Source organism: Cebus imitator, unplaced genomic scaffold (genome assembly GCF_001604975.1).
Source record: "Cebus imitator isolate Cc_AM_T3 unplaced genomic scaffold, Cebus_imitator-1.0 Scaffold77, whole genome shotgun sequence".
Classification (NCBI taxonomy): domain Eukaryota; kingdom Metazoa; phylum Chordata; class Mammalia; order Primates; family Cebidae; genus Cebus; species Cebus imitator.
Genome location: NW_016107392.1, coordinates 3766759 through 3790904, shown reverse-complemented (window position 1 = coordinate 3790904; position 24146 = coordinate 3766759). Strand labels below are relative to the sequence as shown.

At 49.9% G+C, this 24146-nt stretch overlaps 1 protein-coding gene across 1 annotated transcript in view; it reads right to left on the bottom strand.

Annotated features, from left to right (window-relative positions):
* Window positions 1-624: 624 nt before the first annotated feature.
* Window positions 625-24146, bottom strand: part of PLXNA4 (plexin A4) — a 457741-nt gene continuing 434219 nt past the window's right edge. The window contains exons 28-32 of the mRNA XM_017532531.2: window positions 23607-23797; window positions 22221-22390; window positions 17610-17822; window positions 9919-10069; window positions 625-7813 (exon numbers count right to left, since the gene is read on the bottom strand). Coding sequence (XP_017388020.1) covers window positions 7718-7813; window positions 9919-10069; window positions 17610-17822; window positions 22221-22390; window positions 23607-23797 — 821 coding nt within the window. The 3' untranslated portion in view covers window positions 625-7717. The remainder of the gene's footprint in view (window positions 7814-9918; window positions 10070-17609; window positions 17823-22220; window positions 22391-23606; window positions 23798-24146) is intronic.

The following is a 24146-nucleotide window of genomic DNA, read 5'->3' as shown; positions in this document are numbered from 1 at the left end:
CCAGGGCTCTCTGGATCATGCCAGCTGCAGTAGCTCCCCACCTCCCCACCTCTGAGTGGCATGGGCCTTGGCTGGGCATGCAAGTGGGGGCATGGGCTTCATCCCGCTGTCCCTCCTCACTGCCACCCTTTTCATTCTCTTTTTCTCCCTAACCCACTCTACCCCAGGGACACAGTTGGATTCAAGATCTTCACTCTTTATCAACATTCCAAGGGAGGTAGGGGCTGAGAGAATCATTGGCCACAGAGGTGCAGCTTGCCAGGAAAGCCTGAAGGAGGGATAGCAATGCTTGTGTGGTCCCCAGAGGCAACTCTAATGGACAGGTAGTGAGTGTCTGGAGAGCTGTGTTGAGAGGGATTCTGGGACTGACTGGGCTGCACAGAAGAGCGTTGTCTCCTGACAGCACTGACTAGTAGCATGTTTATCCTTCCTCTCTTGAAGTGTTACCACCTCGGGATGGCTGCCTTGCAACTGAGAACGGAGCCTTGAGTAGAAGGATCCCTCTCTGGTGGTTGAGTTTAGACGTCTCACAACTGCAGAGAGAAGGTGCAGCCATCTCCCAGCCAGGCCTCTCCCGCAGCCCCTCCCAGCCAGTCACATAAAGAAGGACCCAACATCCCAAACTGCATTTTTATTATTTTTTAATAAACTTTATTCTATATTACAAATAAGTTTTTTTGTTCTGAACTGCAAAATAGGAATGCCTTATATTTACATACACAGGTATACAATTAATTATAACAAAGGTACAGAAGCTTGCCTTTACCAAGTTACAACTGGGCTCCAATTTAAATAGCATAGGTTTACTTTTTAAAAACTTTTTTTAAATCTTTTTTTTTTTTTTAAATATCTTACTAGGATACTTTTCTTCAAAAATCAAAACCAGAAGACCCTCTTCTTAGAGATCTCATCCACCTGTATTTGAGGCTCATTTTAACACTGTTGCCTAAAGATATGTTTTGCTTTGTTCTAACAAAGGGTCAGTGTTCAAGGTGCGAGCTTTAGTTTGAAACAGAAGTGGGATGGGGCTGGAAGCGGGTGACTGGAACAGATAAAACCTGCCCTACCTCGTTCAACGGCTTCTCTATGTGACACAAAGACCCCTGCCGGTTTCTTAAACCACCCATCCGTCCTGTTTCTCCCCTTCTCCTCTAGCATTTGAAGCTCAGCTCTGGGTCATCTTGCCAGGCCAGAACCCTGCATCCCCCCGCCATGTCGGCTCACTGAGCCATTGTCTGATGTGGTACCCTGGAGTTGCTGGTTGCTATGGTAACTCAGCAGAACCCGCCGGAAGAGATGGGCTGGTCCCTATACGCTAAAGTGGGAAGGAGGGCAGCGGCATCTAATCTTTCCTTCCCACCTCAGGGCCTGGAGGTCTTGTTCCTGCTCCAAGCAGCCAACACACAACTAAGCTAAGACCGCATGTCTCAAGAACATCAGGTCAAGGTAGGGAGTGGTGAAGGGAGGGCCATCCACTCTAAAACACAAAATCATTGGTTTCCAAATGGAAACAAGATTCTTTGAGGTAAGCTAGCTTTTCATTTTAAAGAACAGAAGGTTTAACAAGCCAACAAGCTAACGAGAACATCAGGGAGGGAGAGGAAAAGAGGACAGACAGATGAGCACACGTATCCCATCTTCGTCCCGTGCCTGGATTGTGGCTGCCCTCTGTGCCTTAGTCCTGTTTGGTGAAGTGGTCTCGGTTTCTTAAGTGTCCTTTGGGTTGCTCTTTAACTGTATCTTCTGTTTTAAATTCTACGCTTGTAAGGGAGCCCTTCCAAGATGTGCTTGAGTCAAAAGATCAAAGATACTAACAAAGGAAGTTCTAATTCCAGATAAAGAAACTGGTGGAAGATGAGCTGCATAGACTGGGTCTACTTGCTTTTGCAATCCTGGGAGAGGGAAAAGTTGTGTCTTCCCATGACCCATCCCTAATATAACCTCTCTAAAATTTGAAGAAAGCTAATAAGAGACGTGTAGAATTCAGCTGTACCAGGGCAGCCCAAAGAGCCAAGCCTAGACATCAAATGGGGTGGGAATGGAGTAAGGTGAGGCTCCCCCAACCCAGGATTCCCAGCCTACCTGAACCACCTCCCTACCTCTGCCAATACAAACAGAAAGTTCTTTTTGTATATGAAGGATCTTGTTTCATTTTGTTTAACTTTGCTTTGCTTTCTGGTAGTCACCAGTCTACTCAAGGAATTTAATTGGGATTCTAATGAGTATGCATTTCTTTTACAACCAAGAAAATTCCACATATTTTTAAAACTTGGATACTCCCTCTAATAAAAAATAATTTATGGGGGAGCAAAAATTTGTAGTAAAAATAAAATGCTCTCTTGCATGTCTGAAACTTTTACTGCGGTGGATTACTTTCCAAATGAGAGTAGTGGTCATTTAGGTTTCCTGTCGAGGGCTTGCCACCCTCAGCATCACGAAGAGAGGTTTGCAGAGTGTCCCAGCCTCTCTTGGCAGCTGTGTCCATGTCACCTGGGGCTGTGCCTCAGCTCCCCACTCTGTAAAATAAGGCTCTTGTTTCCTACACAGCGAATGCCTGTAGGGTGAGGTGGCGGGAGGTGGGAGGAGGACTCCATCTGTCAAAAGTGCAGGGAAGCACCAGGAATAGCAGCAAACATGCCAGATGCCACCCCAGCTTTGTCCTCATCCGGGGAATGTCCTGACCCATTTTTTTTTTCCAACGGGGGAGATTCCACCTGGCCTCTGAGGCTCTCCTCAACCCCTTGGAAGTCATAGGTTTTGCTCCCACCAACCAAGTAATTTGGACTTAACACCCATAGCAGGGCTCCTTTCTTACTCGTAAACTCTTAAAATATACAAACAAAAATCAACTCCAAAATCCCAAAGAAATGGCCCACAGTTTTTTTTTTGTTGTTGTTGTTGTTTTTTAAAGGAAGAGGCTGAGGAATCAAGGCCTCCCAGTCACCTGTCCTCAGAGCTAGCAGGAAGAATGAGGGGAAGAGGCCCTTGATGTAGACGAGGACCCGGAAGGATGGCTGGGGGGATTTGGGGCGTGGGGAGAAGCCAGGGCACTGAGCTTCCTGGGGTGGGTTTTCTCTGGGGGCCAGCTGAGCTCTTGAAGGTGACTCATTCACAGAAAGGCCCCTTGAAGGCCTCGACGAGCTGGCTGCTGCTGCTCACTGGGCTCACTGTTCCTGGAAGGAAGGTCATCTCTGGGCCTTGTGCCTGCAGAGTACCTTACTCTGTGTGTCTGTCTTTCCCTCACTGCTTGGCTGTCTGTGAGGTGGGAGGTTAGTCCTTGACTGATAATAATATTGGCCCTTCACTCAGTTAAGTGTTTGACTTCACATACTCTTTCCCCTTGGTCCTGGGAAAGAAGACAGATGGAAATGGAGCTTTTCTTTTTAGGTCACACAGAGTAGTGCTGAGGCCTGACCTGTCACAGCATCATTCACAGCTCCAGAAACAGTGGCAGAGGATACCATTTAGGAAGTCATTGAGTGTAGATCCTCAGATGGGGACCCATAGGGCCTTGGCTGGACGAGGGAGCCCCTACAGCCAGGGAGGTAGTTTGGCCAGGGTGGGACAGGGCTGGGGCAGTCACAGAGGGCTGGGCTGAGAGGGCTGAGCCAGCTCCTCTACTCAAGTGGATAGATGGCCCTGGGACAGAGGCTACGCATGCAGGAGAGACAGGGTAGAGCTGGGAGGGACAGGGAGGATGCTCGCGGTGGGAAGATCACAGGCAGAAGCCAGACATGCAACTGGTGACAAGGGCACCAGGAACCTGGTTGCGGGCAGAGGGAGGGGTCGGGATGCTGGGACAGCACATCAACCTTGACCCCTGGTGGGTGCAGGTAGCTGGGCCTGAGGGTACCAAGTCAGAGACCTTACCTGTGGGTAACTCCTGCTTCTTCCTGGGAACAGTCCTGGACAGTCTGCCTCTAACTTTGGGATTTGTTGAAAACAACTTCTCTTTCCCCCATAGCTCCCTGCAAGCGCTCAAGCTCACTTACCACGCTGCGGGCGCACAAGAGGGAAGCTCTAAGGGCTGACTCGGGTTTGGGGGTCATGCTGCGGTTGGAACGTACCTTGGCCTGTGGGACACTTGGGTTAGCCTCTGTCCCCACATTTAAAACCATATTGAAAGAAGAAGGCAAGAAAATATTTTCCTGAGGAAGTAACTGGCACGATGACCACCTTCACTTAGTGGCAATATTTGCAGCTACCAAGAAATGTCAGGGTTTCTCCTTACGGGGAGGGACAAAGAATGGGCAAAAGCTACATCTGGGAGGACTTGTCCCCAGGAGAAATGCCCAGCCTGCAGCTCTCTTTCATGGCTTCCTCTACTTATTCCTTAAAAATTCGGACCCCACAAAGCCCCCTCCTTCCCCATTACCACCAGCCTTCAGCCCTTCTCCCTCCAACATGCAAAATCCCCACCTAAGCTTGGTCAGTGATTTTGATGGCTGTCTGGTACCATTTACCCTGGCAGTGTGCGGGGGGCGAGGTGGAGGGGAAAATGAAGGAGATGGTCGTTTCTACTTCATTTTCTTTTCTTTTCTCCTCTCTGCCCAGGACTCAACAGAATGGTGACTGTACAAATTAACTTTGCCTAGAGGAAGGCTATGGAGGGGACTCCATCCCACAGGACCAAGTTGGCCCAATTCCTTCCTCTGGGAGCCCGCAAGCCAACTGGGCAGTCCCTGGATGCTTGCTCTGCCAAGGGGTGAAGGAAGATCCATGGGGGAGTTTGGAAAAAATATTTGGGTAGGAGTTGGGGGCGGCAAGGATAGCTTTTTGACAATGTTGCCTGTTTTTACTTTTGAACATCATTATCACACGTGCACCAAGAATCCAAACGGAAGAAATGGAAAACAAACAGCAAAAGAAAATTTTTATACGTAAGATAGGCTGTGGCTCTGGATTTCTCAATCCCTAAGCAGGCCACAGGGACTGCAGCGAACAGAGACATAGAAACCACCCACCTACCAATTAAAGTCAAACCGGCCCCAAACCCCTCCCCCAGGAGACATGAGGACAGCCAGGAAACTTGTCTGTCCTTGTCTCCTCTTTCTTCCTAACCTTTCTATTTCTCTGAGGTGTTTGAAGTTTTTCTTATAACAAAAACATGGAAAAAAATTAAGTTCTGTACCGCCAAAGTAACAATAACAATCATCATCCGGTAAAAAATAAAAGCTTCAGCAGAACTGTGATAAGTCTTTTTTTTTTTTTTTCTGCTTGATTTTTTTCTCTCTTAACTGTGCAAAACTTTAAAAATAAATCAAAACACACTCACTCATACACACGCTCACACACGCTTCCATCCAGCAAATCTGTGTTAAATATGTTCGTGTCTCTTTCCTCCCCAACCCTTTATATGTGCAAAAATATTGTATTGACCAAGGTACTTCCTCAGACCATCTCCCACATGCACCCTTTCTGGCCTTCCAGGTCCTGTGACTTCTTGGGAGGAAAAAAAAATGATCAAGGATAGAAAATCCAAGCTTCTCCACCCGGGGGTACTGCACTTGCCAAAACCTTTGGTTATTTTTTTTTCTTCCTCTTCCAATGCATCATTTCCCATTTTCCTCTTCCCGTTAGGTTGCTCGTGTCTTTTCAACCATCTGTCCTCTGCGATGTCACATGATGTCCTGTGCTGAGGTTCACACCTCAGCAGGTGACCACCCTGATTTCCTATGGACAAGCGACTTCTCCTTCCACCCACCAGCTCTCAGCATAGAAAGCAAGTATTGAAATGTCCTGAAGCTGCAGGATGAATGGATGCGCAAGGGGAAAGAGAAGGGGAAGACTTCAAAAATCCTCCTACAAAGGACAAGGAATCCTTTCGAGCTTTCCGCCTACCCCTGGGGCAGACACACACACACACACGCATGTACATGTGTTCACACACGTGCACGTATTCATATCCCAAGGGGCAAGTGCTCTTAAAAGTACAGGACGCTCCATGGACTTTGCTGGAAATGGTGTGGCTTCTTCCCCAAGTGGGGGGCTCATTCTGAGTGGATGGCAAGGAACAATGTTTGATGTTTGGGGAGTGAAGGCAAGACTGTGAATCCTTCTCCTCAACCTCACCTAAGATTGTTTTTCTGCTTGTTTCCCATAGTGGCGAACAACTCCAGAGCAGAGCTGCCAACAGAGACTCCTGCTTAGGGTGGGAGACCGGACCAGACAGCACCTATGGTCTCCTTAGGATGAAAGGTTAGTAGAACCCTCCATTTGACCATCTCTCCCCATAGCCTCTGCTTACCTAGTATCCATTTCTAAGCACACATTTACCTGCCTGGCTAAAATGGTGCATCTGTAGATGGAAGAACAGATGGGGAGGTGGATGCCAAGGCAGAGGTCATTTATATGTCCCTCTTCTCAATTCTAGCCAGGCCCATCAGCATGACTCTTTGTCCCTCCCAGACCTGACAAGCTGGAGGCTGAGGTTGGCTGGCATTTTCGGTTGTCTCTGTGAGGCTGTGCTTAAGTCTGTTTCTTTCAATGATGACTGCTGAAGAGATGAGGAAGGAGAATGGTTAAAGTGACAGTTGAGATGTTGATGGAATCATTCCCAAAGAGGTCTGGACAGCCCAGTGACAAAGTCATCTGCATAGCAATGGCACCAGATTCTGCAGAGGGAACAGGGACTAGGCTGTTGACTCCAGCCTTCTATGGAGTTCTCAGGAAGGATGGTGGGGATGGAGCCATGGAGATGGCTGGAGGTAGAATCTCCTAGATGCACTCTGCGTTTCAAGTTGACCCTTGATGAAGGGTGACAAAGGAGGGTGGTGATAGATGCTTTCTCTTGACAGCACTCAGGGCTCTGGTAATGGACTAGACCTATGACTATGATCGTGACTCATTCGAATTTGGGGGTAAATGGAAAACAACAAATTCTGCTTCCAGGGTAGATGCGACTCTCTTTCCTTTTCTCTCCCTCTGCGTTACATTTCTGCTGCTAGGATTCAGATGAAAAGGTTAGGAGCATCTCCATGGAGGAATGTAACTGCTATTCTTTCTCCTGTCTGTCTTTCTACTGGCGGGGGAGTAGGCAGGGCAGGTAGGTCCCTCTGGATGCCTGGAAGAGGACAGGAAGCCTCTGGTTGCCAGCCCAGTGGGGAAGGGGGAGCCTCATGCAGCACCTCCCAGCTGCTCACACATGCCCTGCTCCAGCCACATGCAGGAGGTGTAGCCTTTCTTCTCACAGCTGCAAAGCGATCAGACCACTGGCTGAACCACTGGAGATGGAGCGCCAGGCAATGTCTTCCCAGTGAAGATAATACTGAACTCCTTCCTTGCCTCTTCCTAGGCCAAGGCTCGGACTGAAGCAGGGGCTGCCAAAGTGGAAGGTGAAGTAGCAGCACAGAAACATCCCCTGTTCCTGGCTCCTGATCCGTATTTGCGCACTGCTGTTGACATGCACCAGGTCAGGAGCAGCTGGGGGAGAGAGGCCCCTCTGATATCTTCTGGTCAGCTCCCTTGCCATGGGCCTGGCCATCCTTGGACTAACTGAGGGTCAGTGGCTTGGTCCAATCATGTTGGCAGAGCAAGTGGAAGAGAAGAGATCCAGGAAGGAAGGAGAAACAAAGAGGCAGAGAGAAAGAGAAAGAGACAGCGCTGCTCAGGGGGTGCTGCTGATGCCAGTCGGAACTTGCACTTGGTAAAGATGATAATCTAGACTGAGGCACGGCTTGGTGTGTCCCCCTCCAGGGCGGCCCTGGAAGGACGGTTCTCAGCTGTCTAAGCTCATGAGGGTTATGACTTGTTCTAGTTTGTAGGCCAGTTTCTGCTTCCCACACTGGTCGTCGTGGTCCAGAGGTCCAAGGATCTGCAGAAGGGCCAAGAACAGGGAGGTTAATCGTTTGTGTGTATAGGTCTGTGTTCTCAGGAGGCAGAAACATGGTGTGAACGTGGTCAGAAGCCCAGGAAGTCACAGGCATGTGTAGAGGTGCACACAACACTGCTGGGTAGGAGGAGTTCTGGGCAGCACGGGTGGGCACAGCATGTAGGCTCATTGGCACGGCAGTGAGCACAAGATATCAGCACACTCGGTCATGTATGAATGACTGTGTGCATTCTACTGCCTACAAAAGATGGTAGACAGAGGGCAGAAGCTCTGCTGAAGATGCCTGTGCCAAGATGCTGCAGTTACCTGCAGGTTAGACAGAAGATAGTTCCATATCCCATGGAAATGTGCAGTGCTCAGCATGGAGCCTGAATGTGATTTTGCGGATGTTAAGACATCCCACCACTCCTCCCACAGAAATAAAAATCCTCCCCATTAGCTCCCTGAGGCCCCAAATTCTACATTTAGAAAGTCATTTGTTTTCACTTTGCCTGTTAAAAAACAAATATCCCTAGAAGAGTAAGACTGTAAGCCTTCTTGGTCATTAACACCTAATGGATAATGTCTACCAAAGCCTTTTCTGAGGGCAGGCAGTTGGCAGAGGATGATGACAGCCAGCAATTGTGGCCCATGATGAAAAATGTGTTAGAATTTTACTCGGACTCAGGAGATGAGGGGTTGGATAAAGGCTCTGTCAGTTTCTAGCTGGGTGATCTGGGGCCAAACAGGGAACCTTTCTGAACACTCAATGTCCTCAACTGTTAAGGTAGGAATGACTAATCCACCTCCAGTGGAGAGGATGTCAGATAACATCTGTGAGCACCCTCAACACAAGGCTTGCCCCCACCGAGAGGCACTAGACAATTGGGTGGAAACTACTGGTGTTGGAGTTTGAGGAGGCAGCAATAAGAAGGGAGGACGAGGAGCTGAGAAGGAGGCTGAAGGCCCGAGGGAGGCTCCAGGGCTTTGGATTTCATGACCCAGTTAAGGTTTCTTTAATTGGGGTGGAAGATAGAGCTGGCCAAAAGCTGTCATTTGTAGGCACCATCATTTCATAAAGATGGGTTATGTAAACACCACGGTAGGCAGGTGTACTTGTAGACTAACGGAATTCTTTCTGAGATGAGACAGTTGGCATCTTACAGTGGTGCACGCTACAGCATCTTTATTACCTTGCATTGCACCAGACCAGTACTCACCTGCAGACTGGTGTCAGGTCCCTCTACTAATGGACCCAGCACTGGCTTTCCCTTGACTTTAGGGTCATGGAATTAGGCTGTTCATGGCCTGCAGGACTCCAGGCCCTGGACCTGCTGGGGCTGCTTCTTTAATCAGGGATTCCTAGACTTTCCTTAAGTGATGAAGATGGGAGGAAATAGAGGACTCAGGGCACAGGCTTCAGCTTCTCTTACCCTCCACTTAGAAAAGGTGGCTATGTTGCTGCTCAGATGCAGGGAATTTGGATTTTAAATCTGCTGGTCTACCAAGCCAAGAAAACTCCCATAGCACCTTGGAACTGGCCAGAAAGAAGGCCTTGTCTATAGTGGCAATGACCCCAGGTGGGATTTTCCAATGAGGGAACACAACGAAGAAAAACACATTCTATTTCTCCTGTTCTGTTCTGTTCCATTCTGTTTTGACTCATTTCTGTTTCATTTCTCGTCTATTTCATTTCTATTCTATTCTACATATCATATATCATATCATATCATATCATATCATATCATATCATATCATACAATACTGTGCCATACTACAGAGCCTGCCCATAGGAGTGGGGAGGTCCCTGTTCAAAGTGAGTTAGATCAGAGAGAAACATGGAAAACACAAAAAAGAAGGAATAGCAGAGAGAAAATAAGAATTAAAAAAGACAATATAAAAGAAATAGGTATTTATATATCCGAGAAGCACAGGGATGAATGCAGAATTTATGGAATGGAGAGTTTCTAGCATCCCAGGCTTTGGGGCTCCTCAGTGGCCATTTCTCCAGCAGATGTGGGGGTGTTCTTTTATGAAGAGGCATGCAAGGTTGTCTTTGGTCTCTGCCCTCTTCCATCCCAACAGGCCCAGAGCAGGGCAAAGCTTACCTCCTCGCTGTATTTGCCCACATAGGAGAAGATCTCTGAGAGCGCACTCATGGTGTTGAACTCATTCATGTGCATCCGGGACTGCTCGGCCAGGTATGCATTCATGTCTTGGTCGCTGATGGCCGGCATCTTCCCTATGTCCGAGTAATACCTGTGGAGGGGTGGAAGTAGGGAGAAGCTAGAGTCATGCATATGGAGTAGAGAGGAGAGAGAGATGCTCTCAGCGCCGTGTCGGGGGCCATGAGCTCAGCTTGCACTCCAGGTAGTGAGTGCCTGTGCTGTGACCACCTGGGGACTACTGTGGTCTCTCTCTCATCTGGGTTTCTGGGTCTGAACCAGGAAGAGCCCTCTGCAGCTCTGGATGCAAAAGACATAGAGGGAAGGGATTTGGGGAGTGGCCAATACATTGTCAGGAGACAGACAGGATAGGGACCAAGAGCCACAGGGGCCCAACCTCAGGCATCCTTTCTGCTCTCAACTATCACACAGAGAGGTCTAGACTGTCTTGAATTTCTCTAATGCCCCTCCCAAAGACGCACGGGATCTCCTCCAGCAGGGACCGAAGGCTCTTCCCAGCAGCTGCTCTTCTCTGATGTCCTCCTCTCTCTGGGGGCTAAACGGGAGGAGGCAGGGCTGAAGCTGCTCAGGGAGAGACTGGCAGAAGGCAATCAGTCACTGTCACTTGCAGCTGTGCACTGCCGTCAACTGGTTAATTAGATGCCAGCATTTACATTTTTAATTTCTGCAATTTGACATTTTATGCACCAAACCCCAACCTCCCCGCCAGAGGGGAGTTGTACAGTTTTTTAATGAGGAACTGAAAGGCCTCAGTGCCCCAAAGACAGCCACTTCTCACCCTCTCCTATGCACTTTTGGGCTTGTGGACTGCATAAAACAGAACAGGTAGCTCCAGTGACAGGAAAGCACCATAAACCTCGAGGCCTTGTGGTAGCCCGGCTCAGCCTAGCCCAACCCAGCCCACGCCAAATCTCTGTGGCTGCCATGCTGGAGAAAATAAACCTGAAACCTAGGATCAGAGGGGATGGGGGAGGAGAGTTTCCAGGGCAGGGACTGGAGTGCATCAGGCAAGGCACCTAGGCACCACGTTTAAGGAAAGGCATTCTTGGGGTTGCGCAAGTGTTGGTGATAGTGACAGACCCTGGGAGTTCTCAGAACTGGAGTCTTGGTCAGAGGCTCCAGGTCAGTCTCCCCCTACACCCCAGCCCTGTGTCTTTCCCAGCCCCACCCTCCACCTCTCCAGCCAGGACCCTGTCGGTCCCATGCTGTTTCCCTGACCTCCAACTGCTCCCATCAGTGCCCAGGAGGTGGGTGAAGACTGGCAGAGATGGGTTTCCTGTGCTGTCCCAGTCATCAGCTCAAGGGCCTGCAATGGAATGATAGCTCAATTTGCACCAGAGCATTCCTGGGCTGGTGAGGGCTGGGCTGGCTGACATGCTCTGAGCTACAGTGGTACTGGGATTGCAGATCTGTTGTTCTGTCTCGAAAATGGGGAGGCAGAGGGAGGGAGATGACAGCTGTGCTCCTTAGCAAGGGAAGGGGCTGGTCAGAGGGGACTCCCATGGCCCTTAGGAACCTGGCCACATAGCAGACACTTTGCCAACTGCTTTGTTGAACTGGTGGCATTTTGGCTGGGCAGGTGCCTGAGATGGGCAACAAAGCCAAGAGCGTAATAACCTGGCCTTTCTCAGAGCAGCCTGGGTGTTCAGACAGGCTGCCCTGCCCCCATCTCATTTGGATTTCCACCCTTCACGTCATCTTCCATTCCCCACCCTGCCTCCACCTTCAGAGCCCTCCGGGCCCAGTTCCCCTTCCTGTTTCATTTTGCTTTCTTTGCTTCATCCCCAGAAGGGCCTGCTCTCTTCAAGGCCTATGACCCGCCCCAAAACACATCCTCAGGTACCTCAGTACACAGGGCTCTGAGTAATTTCATGACATTCCAGGTATAAAACTGCAGTGAGACTCGATTCATTGTCACTATTTCTGGAATGCAATAAATGCCAATGTTCCATTTTATAGTGGGAGACCGGAGATTTCAGTAGTAGCTCCCAACCTTGCCATTCTCAAGGAGATTTGTGTCATTGTCCCCTTAGGGATCCCACGTCTACCAAGCAAGATATGTTTATCAAGTAAAGGGCTATCTTCACAGGCCGTATTGGTAGAAAGCGTGAACAAATAACCTCGCTTGCTTTTGGTACCATGGCTAGAAGCTGGCTCCACAGCTCTGGTAACTCAGCCGAGTTGCAAGCTTCCACCAGACAGATACACTGTTTCACCTATGCACAATCAGAGCCTGTGACCAGGTGAAAAATCCAGATTCCCAGGGAAAGGACATAACTGTCAACAAAAGCAAACACTCCTGCTCTCTGTCTCACCAGCTGTGAAACCCTTTGCAGCAGGTGGACAAATCTGTCAGGCTTTCTGCAAACAGTGCCAGGGCCCTTCTTGCTGCCTTTATAGTCCACAAGGTGTAAGGGATCCTAGGTTAGGGGCCACTGTGTCCGCCGTGAAGTCACCATCCCCAGGGGAAACAACAGAGGCCCAGCACTCTGTGCCTTCACGGTGGCTTGCCTCATGGCAGGGCACTAAAAGCCCTGTCCATTTCTCCAAAGAGAATATTTAGAAGTATATCTGTGTGTGCGAGAAAGACAGAGCTTCTGGGGTGGAGGGTGGGAGCTAAGAGTAGGGCAGGACAGGGCTGGGGCCCTGACCATCTCATCTAGAGGTACTGGGTGAAGTGCCTGTCCTGATACATCGTTCTGTCTGTGAGGTCAGGGCCTTGCCAGGCAGCTCCTGTCTCTTTCCTATTGCCTTTGCACTGGGGAGGCTGGATCAAACCAGGGCATGTCTGCAGCCACACACTAGCCCACAGGTGGGCCAACCACATGACCTCCTCTTCAGCAAGGTCTAAGTTAGCTGAGCCGAGTGGCCACTGGCAGCCCAATGTCTGTGGGTGTGGGGCTTACGTCTTGTCGACAGTCTACCCTGTTTTTGATCCCAAGCCTGCCTGCTGCTAAGTGGTCCCATCATCTCTGCGGGGCTTTGCCCACACTGTCTGGGCCCCTCCTGCTCCCCCCACTTCTACTCCCTAGCCAACAACTTGTGCCTGATGCTGACCCCATGCAGCACTGCCTCTGCTTGCTTCCTTCTTGCTGCTGTTGTGCTGGCCCTTGTGCTGGTCTCCATCACTGGAAAGCTTTATTGATGGGGAAGAACACAGTTAAGCCCTGTTAAGGAACTTAAACAAGTGCTCTCATCTGCTGGCTGTTCAGTGAGGAAGGGAAAGGGAGCCTGCGTCCGTGCACTTGAACTTGCTCCTGTGAGTGTTCTGCCTGCAGGTAAGCCCATCATCTCCAGGAAGTCCTAAGGACCCCTCCAACCTGCCCCAAGCCTGGCCTGCTGGGAAGTTGCTGGTCCCACCACTGACCTTCCCTGGTTCTCTTTGCTGAGTTGCTCAGCAGGGAGGAGGACAGCACCCCTGGTGTCCCAACATCAGGCCTCTGGAAGGGGCCATAAAGATCAACACCCCTCAGAGCTGCATCCGCCACTGTTGGCCAGTCTGCAGGGTCCTAGTCTGTGGATTTCGATGAGGTGGTGGGAAGCTGGCAGAAATCCTGGTCCCAGAGAATGACAGTGAGTATCTCACATCTGCCTTTGGGATAGCTCTGTAGTGATTGGGAATATGGTCTCCATAACTAAACTAAACTCTTTGGAAAGAACACAGCATTGGCATCCCTCCTTACAACTTGAGGATGAAGATGGCAGGAGTGGAAGATATTTCCAGCCTGATACTCTGATATCCCCAATATGTCCCTTTAAGGTCCTGCATAAAAGTCTTTTCCTCTGTGAATCATGGGAGGGTCTCTCTGGGCCCAGCAGAATGAGGCCCCACTCCCTGAGTTCCCCTTTGTGATGCTCGTAGGGCCTGCTGAGCATCTGTCTGCATGGCCTCCCTGACCACAGGAGCTGCAAAGAAAGGGTCAGGTCCAATGCATTTCAAGTACCCAACTCACCCATGATGGATACCATTAATGTTTGACCCATGGATTAATAAATATGTTAATGAAATGTCTATACCTCACCTCTAGTATTGCTCCCAGGGTGATCTGTCACCACTTTATGTATTTGACTGAATGGTTTCCATAGGAGGCATAAATATTTAAAATTCTTAACCTTTTTCATGATGTGACACACATGATGGACGATATTCAAATGCATGGCACACCCTAATCCAAACCCCAGTGGCCTACCGTGACTCCATTCTACTTCCTAAGAGCTGACTGATGGCAAGTGAGTGAAGCCAATGTTGGTACAGGAATGACCTTGCAACTCTTCCAAGTTAAAATCAGAGGAAATCACTACTGAAGTGTGCAAATGTATTACTATTGGCAATGACATAAAAATTACAACTGATCACGACATACCACTTCATGGTGATGACACTGTTGGGTTCTGTCTGTAAGATGAGGGTAGCAATTAACTGCTCATTGGAAACCAAGAGACTCTTCTCCCTCTTTCCAGATTTGGTGACAAGCAAAAGCTCGAATTCTTGGATGAGGGGAGTGAAGACTGGGAATCCAGAGTGGGGCGACAAACCACCATTATTACAAGGTACTTGGAGGCAGGAATGCGAGGGGAGGATGGGTGGGAAGACGGCGGGAGGGGGGACAGGTGGGAGGACAGGTAGGAGGAAGAGTGGGAAGACAGGAGCAAGGGCAGGTGGGGAGATGGATGGGAGGACAGGCAGGAAGATAGATCAGAGGATGGGTAAGAGAGTGGGCGAGAGGGCAGGTGGGAGGGAGGATGGTATGAAGATGGGTGCAAAGTCAGGTGACAGGACAGGTGGGAAGACTGGTGGGAGACTAGATGGAAGGATGAGTGGGGGATGGGTGGGAGGACAGATGAAAAGATGAATAGGAGGGTGGGTAAAGAATTTCCAGAAGACTCAACATACTGGCAGAATCATCTATGCTGTTCAACCAAGAGTTAGTGAAGCTTCCTGAATTCCTATGCTTCCCGTTTTCACCTGCTCTGAAGAGAGGACCAGCCAGGGTAAGCCTTACAGTATTTCTTAGCTGTGTTGGTGCCTTCCCCAAAGGTATGCAGGACACACTCCACAGCAGTGAGCCTCTAAGCTGAGTCCTGGGAGGACTGCTTCCATGCAACCAACAGCAGGGCAGCAAATTCGGAAGTGAACAAGCTGTGACCACAGAGGAGGTCACTCTGCTATCATCCTCAACTGGAGGCTGCCAGTGCCCTTGGAATGGGGAGGTGAGAAGTCAGGTGTGCTGTGGTCCCAGGTGAGGAGTGCCCTACTGGACTTCCCTCTCCCCTCCAGGGAGCCAGACGAGCTCAGATGATACCTCCTCTGTGACTGGGAGGGGACTTGTCCCTCCATCACCAAGTAAAGAAGCACTCTGGGCTTGACCTCAGCCCTGTCTGTGCTGTTTTCTCGATCTGTCTGTCCTTGTACCCCAGCCCCGGAGAGGAGAAAAGATTTGGGGCCTCAAGTAAGTGAAGGATGACTTTCTTGAGAGTGTCAGTGGTTGCTAAGAAACAAGTGGGATCAAATCACTCCTAAAAATAACCCAATGGACTGAGTTTACTTGTGACCTGCAGCAGCTGCATGGCACAAATCTCACTGAGCACCAAGCAGAAAGGAGACCACTGGCTCAGCTCAGCCCATGCATCAGCCTCAGCTCTGACGATGCAGCCTGTTTCTGGGAAGCATCCTCTATGTAGATACTTCACAAACATTCCCAGCCCTTCACAGCCCTGGTTCCTCGCTCCCCGCCTGGGGCACTATCACAGTGACACTGTGTCACAGGGATGACCCACAGCCCAGCTGCTGCCTCTTCCCCTTCTTGCTGCTGAAGAATTGGCTGTCTACATGGGAGGGTTTGGAGGGCCTGCTCCTGACAGCCCTATTGTTGGAAGAGTGAGCCACTGTCTACGAGGTGAGAGCCTGTCTAGGTGATTCAGACATAATCAGACACTAGGACAAAAGAGTCAGTTTCCTTCCAGACAGCCAAGGTGGCATGTCCACCACCTGTATCAGTAGAAAAGGAGGAGAGGGTATCAAAGAGCAGAGGGGAGACAGAAAACAAAATCCAATCCTTTTAGTGACTCTAATGCACTGAGGTGGCCAGGACTCCACTCCTGCTTGGTTATTTCCTTTTTATAAGGGAAGGCAATTGTCAGGTATAAAGACAGAGGCTGTCTCTGCTATAGGGACAATGATACAGTTCATTTTGTCACCAAGCCAAGAACTTCTGCACTTTTACTCTTCAAAAAGGAACCAAATCTGAGCTTCCATCTAGGTGTCCTATATTTAAGCTACTTGGAAAAAAGAGAAAGTCTAAATGCAGGACTGCCATGTAGAGTTGTGCGGGTTGTTCACAAAAGTACTTGGACAAGAGGATGAGCAGGGGCTGACAAAGCCCATCATTCAGCAAACCATGCAGTTGGTGTGGGGCTACATCATTCTGTAGGAAGGGGCATCTTTCTTAAACTATGCAGAGGCACCATATGGGTTGGCAGAGGCCCTGTTTGAAAGTAACACAAATACATAGAAAGGTAATTTGGGAGTCAGCTAAGAGGCTTGGGATCTGGTTTCATCTTGGTCCCTTAAATCACCTAGGGCAGTGAGCCTCTAAGTTGAGTCCTGGGAGGACTGTCTCCATGCATCCAACAGCAGGGCAGCAAATTCAGAAGTGAACAACTGTGGCCAGGTCACTCTGCCACATCCTCACCTGGAGGCTACCAGTGCCCTTGGAATGGGGAGGCGAGAGATCAGGTGTGCTGTGGTCCCAGGTGAGAGCTGCCCTGCTGGACTTCACTGTCCCTTCCAGGGAGCCAGACAAGCTCAGAGGATACATTACTTAGCCATTCTGAATGCATATTTCTTCACCTTCATGGCATAAAAGGAGCTTATAACTCCTGTCCTCTCCCTAGTACAGGGCTGCTGTGGGGAATACATAAAGCTTCAGGTGCTTGGCGTTTGGAGCTGCTGTGGCTCAGACCAGCCATTAACCTTCGCTATGAGTCAGCGCTGCACTAGGAAGAGCCCAGCCCTGCAGCTTGCAGAGGGACCTTCAGTCACGAGAATGCCGCAGGACACTGGGATTTGATCATAACACGGCAAGACCCGGGGCATCAAGAGCTCCGGTGAGAGTCAAGGGGCTGGGACAGTGAGAAGCTGTTCAGACAGTGACAAAGACATCCCCACCGAATGCTGGGACCTGCCAGCCAGACTGCAGCAGATGGGTAGAGGCCTCCAGCCTTCTCTGCAGCCATGATGTATTCTGGCCCCTTGAAGTCTTATGATGACAGTTTTTATTTCTTTTTGGGATGGGGAGGTGGGAGGTGAAGATTAGAGCTGGGAGCCACCTCTCCCTTCTGGGCCTAGAAGGCATTTCAGCCACTAGGATCCAGGGCCTGTTATACATGGAAGCAGAGCTACTGCGGCAACCTCTGGCCAAGTTTTCCTATCCTGTTTTTGGGGGAAAGCAGCCCTGGGACGCGGGGGTGTGGATGAGGCAGTGGTAGGATCAGGCTTTGTGAATGATTCATCTGGAAGAGCAGCCAGTTTCTGACAGGGAGGGGACCTTTTGTGGGGGAAGCTGATGGCTCCAGCAAGGGGCCCTGGCTTGGCTCCGTGGCCCTGCACTCACCTCTCCACCCAGTTCTTGTAGCTGGGGATGTCCTTGGCATACAGCAGCTTGTTGGAGGGCGAGTCCTTGCCCAACCGGTGCTCCGATGTGGAGCAAGAGTCCATGAAGGTCTGAGCCACCACAGAGAGGCAGGCGTCTGTGATGCTGTTCTTATGGATGTCAAACACAAACTGCGGGTTCTTGATCATGTTCACCCAAAACCGCAGGGGCAGGCTGCGTGGAGGGAAGAGGCAGATGGTCAGAGGAGGCGGGCCAGTGGGGCTGTGGCGTGGGAGGCAGGGGTCTCTGGAGGAGGAGAGAAGCCTGGGGAACTAACAGAACTTAAGAGCCTTCTCTATTCTAGGGATGGGATGTGCCAGGGAAGGGAAGTGAGGCAGGTCTGCAGGGCTCCAGTTTACCTTCAGCAAACTGATAACCAGCAATGCTGAATAATTCATCCAGAGAGACGACGTTGGTAAGTACTTGAGAGGACTTGATACCCAGCCTTGATGGCAGGGTTCATCATCTTCGGTTGGCATAAAAGGCAGCCATGATGTGTGCTATCAGGTGGAATTTCTAACTGTCTGCTCCTAAGCCTGATAGAAGAGCATCCAGTTGGCAAACTTTGGGGAATTGCTTGGAATCTAGGCTTCGTATCTGACTGTCTGCCATCTACTGTATGACTTGGCAGAAGTCACACCCTTCCTCCCTGCCTGGGCCTCTCAGCCTATTCTTACTGGGGCTCAGAAGTACAGTGTAGCTGACCGATTTTTCATCTCTAAGTTGGCACACTCAAAAACCCACATTCGCCCACCTCATGGGTCCCATCGTGTTCCCTCCCCCTCCCTGCTTCTCCCGGTTAGCCCCTCTTGCCTACCAGGAACTGTGCTTGCAACTGAGGATACAGTGATGAATGAGACACATTCTCTTCCTGCAAGAAGCCTGTGTTCTTGTGGGTTCATGGAGAAGGCAGACATAAAACCAAGTGCATGCTGGGAAGACTGTCAGTCCTAGGACCAGTGATATGTAGGGTCCAACATGGGACCAAGGGAAGCCTCAATTCTACCCAGAAGGCAGTGTCCGGAATGCCTTCACAAAGGGGACACTTGATGGTGGGAGTTTGAAAGAAGAGAGAGAAAGAGAGGCTTGCGCAGCTTTTCATTCTTCCTTTCATTCTTTTTTTCTTTTTCTTTGAGATGGAGTCTTGTTCTGTCACCCAGGCTGGAATGCGGTGGTGTGATCTCAGCTCACCGCAACCTCTGCCTCCTGGGTTCAAGTGATTTTCCTGCCTCAACCTCCTCAGTAGCTGGGACTACAGGCACCCGTCACCATGCCTGGCTAATTTTTATATCTTTAGTAGAGATGGGGTTTCACCATGTTGGCCAGGCTGGTCTTGAACTCCTGATCTCAGGAGATCTGCCCACCTCGGCATCCCAAAGTGCTAGGACTACAGGTGAGAGCCACCTCACCTGGCCTGTGTGTTTCTTAGCAGGGTGAGGCCTGGAGGAAGGGGGTAGGGGATGGGCTGCAGACAGGAAATCTGCATAAACAAAGATACAGAGGGAAAAGTGTGCCCTGCAGTCTGCTATTGTAAGCCTGTTGCTTATAATGGCCCAATCCTGGGGCACTGGGAGAAACTGCCTGCCTCCCACCCCTTTTGGCTGTAGCCATCCTTGCTGACTCTGATTCTGCAGCTTCCAACCAGCCTGCTGGGACGCAGGTGGGAAAAAGGGCTAGGTGCCATGCAAGGAATCGCTTATTTCCTTCCCTCTGCTCCCACCTCTGCCTCCTGCCATTTCCCCTGAAGTTTTATTGTTGTTTTGGTGGTTGTTCTCACTGTTGGTAATAGTCAGAGTGTTCATTATGTGTTTGGCTTGCTTCTTAGAACTAAAGCTCTTTGAATTACATTATTTCAATAGAACCAGTACAATATTTCTATACTTATCCTATCTCCCATCAGCCAGTATGTACAAATAAACATTAGGTCTTCTGTATTTATAGCATTTGTTAAGACTGCCAATCAGTCAACAAAGATCTATTAAGTTCCTACAAAGTGTGCAGGACGGGACTCAGGCAGGCGGCACTGAGGTCTGACAATGTTTGGTGGTGTTTGCTTCATCCCTGAAAATCCAGAATAGGAAATAACTGGATGGCACCCAGGAAAGCTTAGAGAGCCATGACGCCCAGGTGAAAGCAGGGGTCACTGCAGCTGCCCAGCCTTCCTAACAGCTGGGCTCAGAGCCCTGAATGGAGGACTCGTGACTTCCCAGCTAATGAAGTCTCTGTCCACATCTTCCTGTTGTTCCAGAAGTCCTACCCAGGATAGGGACTCTGGAAGTCCGTCTTTGTTCTGCTGGTTGGTTGTCCCCTATGCTCCCTGGTCCTCAAGCCACTTTTGCAGACAGGCACAGCAAACAGGGAAGCCACAGCACCCACTGGAGGCTCCCGCCTAATGAAATATTAGCATATTATTAACATTAATGGTGGCACTAATCTCTGGTTGATTGCAGCCACTCAGCCTAAATGAGCAGGAGGTTTATTTAAAAGAGAAGAGGTAGGGAACTGTGGAAGAAGCAGGCGGGGAAATGGTGGGTTACACCTTGGGCTAGGAATAAAAAAAATCACTTTCAATCAGAGACAATTAACTCCAAGTCAATATGCAGATCTTAAAATTCCCAGACTAACTGTGTCTTGCTCAGGGTAGCAACAGATCAAGTCAGGGTTGAGGGAAGTGTCCTTTGATGGGAGAGTGTGAGCCTAGCAGGTCTGTCTACTTCCTGGGATTTCCTTTGCTCAGACCCGAGTACTTGGAAGAGCTGGCATCCAAGAAGGATGTGGCTCCACTCTAAGGACATGATAGCACCCCTGGAGGTGGCTTTACCCCAGCAGGAGGGACGGGCTGAAAACAAATGATCTGGATACCATTGTAGGTGATATTCCTGCAATGTGCTACTAAGGGCAGGTAGAAATGTTTAGAAAGACCCAACTTTCCCCAGCAAGGACCAAGAGAAGGTCTGGGCAGAGCATTTTTTAACATATCCTGAAGGCTGCTAACATTCAACGGAGGCAGGTAAGTAGGAAGATTCCGGACAGAAGCAGATTGGTAGGCTGGGGACGTGCCCCTCCAAACAGCTCCCAGTAGCCATGCCAAGAAGTCTAGGAGAGTTAAACGCATCTTACATAGAGGCAGGTACAGGGAGGTATCAGATCCAACACAGCTTTCAGTGGAGGACATCGTTTCATCCAGTTATGCTACATTGAGTGAGCAATCTAGATTTTTGAGGCTTATTTCAGAAAGGTTGGAAGAACCTCAGCACGGAGGTCCTCTCTCACCTGGCAAACCCCACGCTTCGGTTCTGTGGTCCCAGACTCGCTTCCTGCCTGGTTTTCCATATTCAGCAGGGATAGTCTCTTCTTCTGGTGAAGAAGATGAGGAGCCAGAGCATACTACATTGAATAAAATTTTGGTATCACAGCCTGACTTCTGCCTTCATCTGTGCATTGCTTTGGGGCCCGGGGCTGGGTGCCAGGGTGCTTGGCTGAGCCCTAATGCCTTGCCCATCCTAACAGTTGTCAGTGCTGGGCAACAGGCCCACACTGCCCCGGAAGAACGATCTGGGGAAGAACAGCCTGGGACAGGCACCATGGAAAAGCTACAGGGAGGCAGTTCTGGAACCGATGGGACAAAGGACAAGCCAGCTTTGCCTCAGGTAGAGCTTTCAACCAGAGACCACCTTGGCTCTGCATCTCATCAATATTTACTGAGTCCCAGCTTTATGCAAGGTTCCATACTAAGTGCTGAATACTGATGTGTGATCTTGCAATTTCAACCCAAAATACAAATGACTCTCAAGTGAAGGGAAGGAGGATCCATGTTAAAAGGAGAGAGGGGATCATAGTGGAGAACACCTAGAATGTTAATTAGTACTTGGAGAAATCTTGTTGCCTCAAAGGAAGACACAGTGGTTAAGGGCAGGTCTCTTCACCACACCAAACTCCTTGGAAAAGGAGTTTATGGGAAGAGAAGAGAGAAATTGCTTGAAGAGAACAGGGATGCCCTTTGTTCACCTGGCTGATTCCTAGATATGTTTCGGAACTGCTTGCAAGTCACTGTTAGACGCTGCCCTTCTAAGATCCAATTGCACATGGCACACCCTCCATCTTCCATAGCATTTGCCTCTCTGCCACACCAGCAGACTTCCTTGCCTCTCACCCTCATCTGTCAGCTCACTGAGAGCTGGGGCCATGTCTGATTAGCCCACAACCCTCAAGTGTCTACCATAATCACAGGCACCCAGGAGATACTTGGATGGAAGAGTGTCCTGGCTGTGACATTTGGCATATTATTTCTTGCTTCCTCAGCTGGTTCAACAGATGTTTGTTAACTGACTAAACAATAGGAAAGAAAGATGCACAGACAGATTTGACTAGAGGGAAGTGAGAGAGGAGTGAGCACAAAAATCTAAAAAGAGTGCATAGGGAAGACCAGGAAATGAGGCTGCTCAGAGTCCCTGCTGATGAAAGCAGACTCTGGCCAGCCCTTCTCCTGAAGGCCCAGAGTCCCACCACCATTGACTCGAGGCTGGGTGGGCTCGGGGGTCCCGATGCATCCCCAGCCCTCCCTTCACTCACCAGTTGCTCTTCCAGGTATGGCGGACGTGCGGGTCATGAATGCCATGCTTGTCAGCCTGCTCATCCAGGAAGTCAAACATGTACTTGATGGCCAGGGGCAGGGCAGAACCACGGTGTGCCGTGCTGAAGATAGTCTCAAAGAGGTCATCCACAAACTTCTGCAGCGTGCCCTGGGGAGGCAGGACACGTCCAGACAGAGCTCAAGTCCTATAGTTCTGAGGATGGCTTTTAAAACCTGCCTCACAGACCTAGGCAGGGGAGGATGGTATACAACCCACCCTTGCTTGGGTGAAACTGGGTAAGCCCATGCATTAAGTCATTTTTTTCCCATTTCATCTGTCTCTAACAGCTTTAAATTCCCTCTGCACATGGAAAAGAGATGTAACACTGATGACTGGACCTACGTAAGGCTTCCGCTGCCAACAACACGGTTTGGTTGAACACCCTCTGGCGGTGTTATTTTAGCACTTTTCACAAATGCTAATGAACACTCACTTGGTCAGAGCAGACAAACACAATCTGCTGGTTTTGTTTGGGCATTACTCACACTGGCTAATGAACAGTGACTCACTTGGCTCTGCAGAGAGCCCAGTCTCAGGAGTGAAAGACACTAGCACTGCAGGCAAGCAATGTCCCCAGAACCAGGATTAGAAATGGTGCCTAGGGTCAGGTGTGGTGGCTGACACCCGCAATCCCAGCATTTTAAGATAATCACTTGAGGCCAGGAGTTTAAGACCAGCCTGGCCAACATGGTGAAAACCCATCTCTACTAAAAATACAAAAAAAAAAAAAAATCCAGGTGTGGTGGTACACACCTGTACTTTTCAGCTACTTGGGAGGCTGAGGCAGGAGAATTGCTTGAACCTAGGAGGAGGAGGTTGCAGTCAGCAGAGATTATACCACTACACTCCAGCCTGGGCAACAGAGCAAGACTCTGTTAAAAAAAAAAAAAAAAAAAAAAGGAAGGGATGGAGAGAGGGAGGGTGGATGGGTGCCTTGGAAGTCGCTGATGGAGCCCTGACTTTCCCACTTGAAATCATAGATGACACCCCAGAGAAGAAATCATTCTTTTATAAGGCCTGGGGGAAGAATGTGAAAAGAGGCAGTTAGTGTCTCAGTATTTCAGAAGGGTGTGGAGAAGAGATAGAAACAAATCTTCAGATTGCATGCCAACACTGATATATTGATGGGGTTAGCCTGGAGCACCAGGTTGAAAAGGATTCTGAGGTTTGGTCCCGGGGCTGATCAGCAGTGCCTCCTGTGGGGGGTAATAGAGACGGCACCAGCATGAATGCTGGGTACTGGCCACTCTGCCATTTCTGAGGGCTGATGAAGCCCCTATGCATAGCCTCTGGGCTTCCTGCACCCAGTTCTCAAGTCTGATACCTTAGTGGCCAGGAGTCGGGTCAGGTAGATTTCAGACACCATCTTGCTCCCCCGGTCCCCCTCCTTCTGGTCTCCATGCTCGTGGTTCTTCACCAGGTGCCACATCTTGACTCCGCTCTCCAGGTCAGGAGTGATCATAGGTGTCCGTGAGCGGAGGCTGTCGGGGCTGCCCGTGTACCTGATCATGTTTTCTGCAGAGGCAAGGATCACCCCCCAATGCATGTGAGGCCACACGGCCTTCGTCACCTTACCGAGCATCCCTGGCTCCGGCGGAAGCCAACGCCTGTCTGATCCTTCCTGCCATTGGTTGGTGCTGTCACCTTACCTTGGTTTGGTGCCTTCCCTGAAACTGGGATGCCTTTCTCACCACCTCCGGGAAACTCTGTGGCTAATTCCACCCACTCACATCTCCCCCTCCTTCCTGTACCCTGCATCGTGTCAACCCTTAATTATTCAATTTGTAAAAATATAAGCCTGTACTTTTTAAATGCTTTTCCTTGTAAGAGTTCTCAAGTCATGTCTCAGGATGTGTTCTGTGTA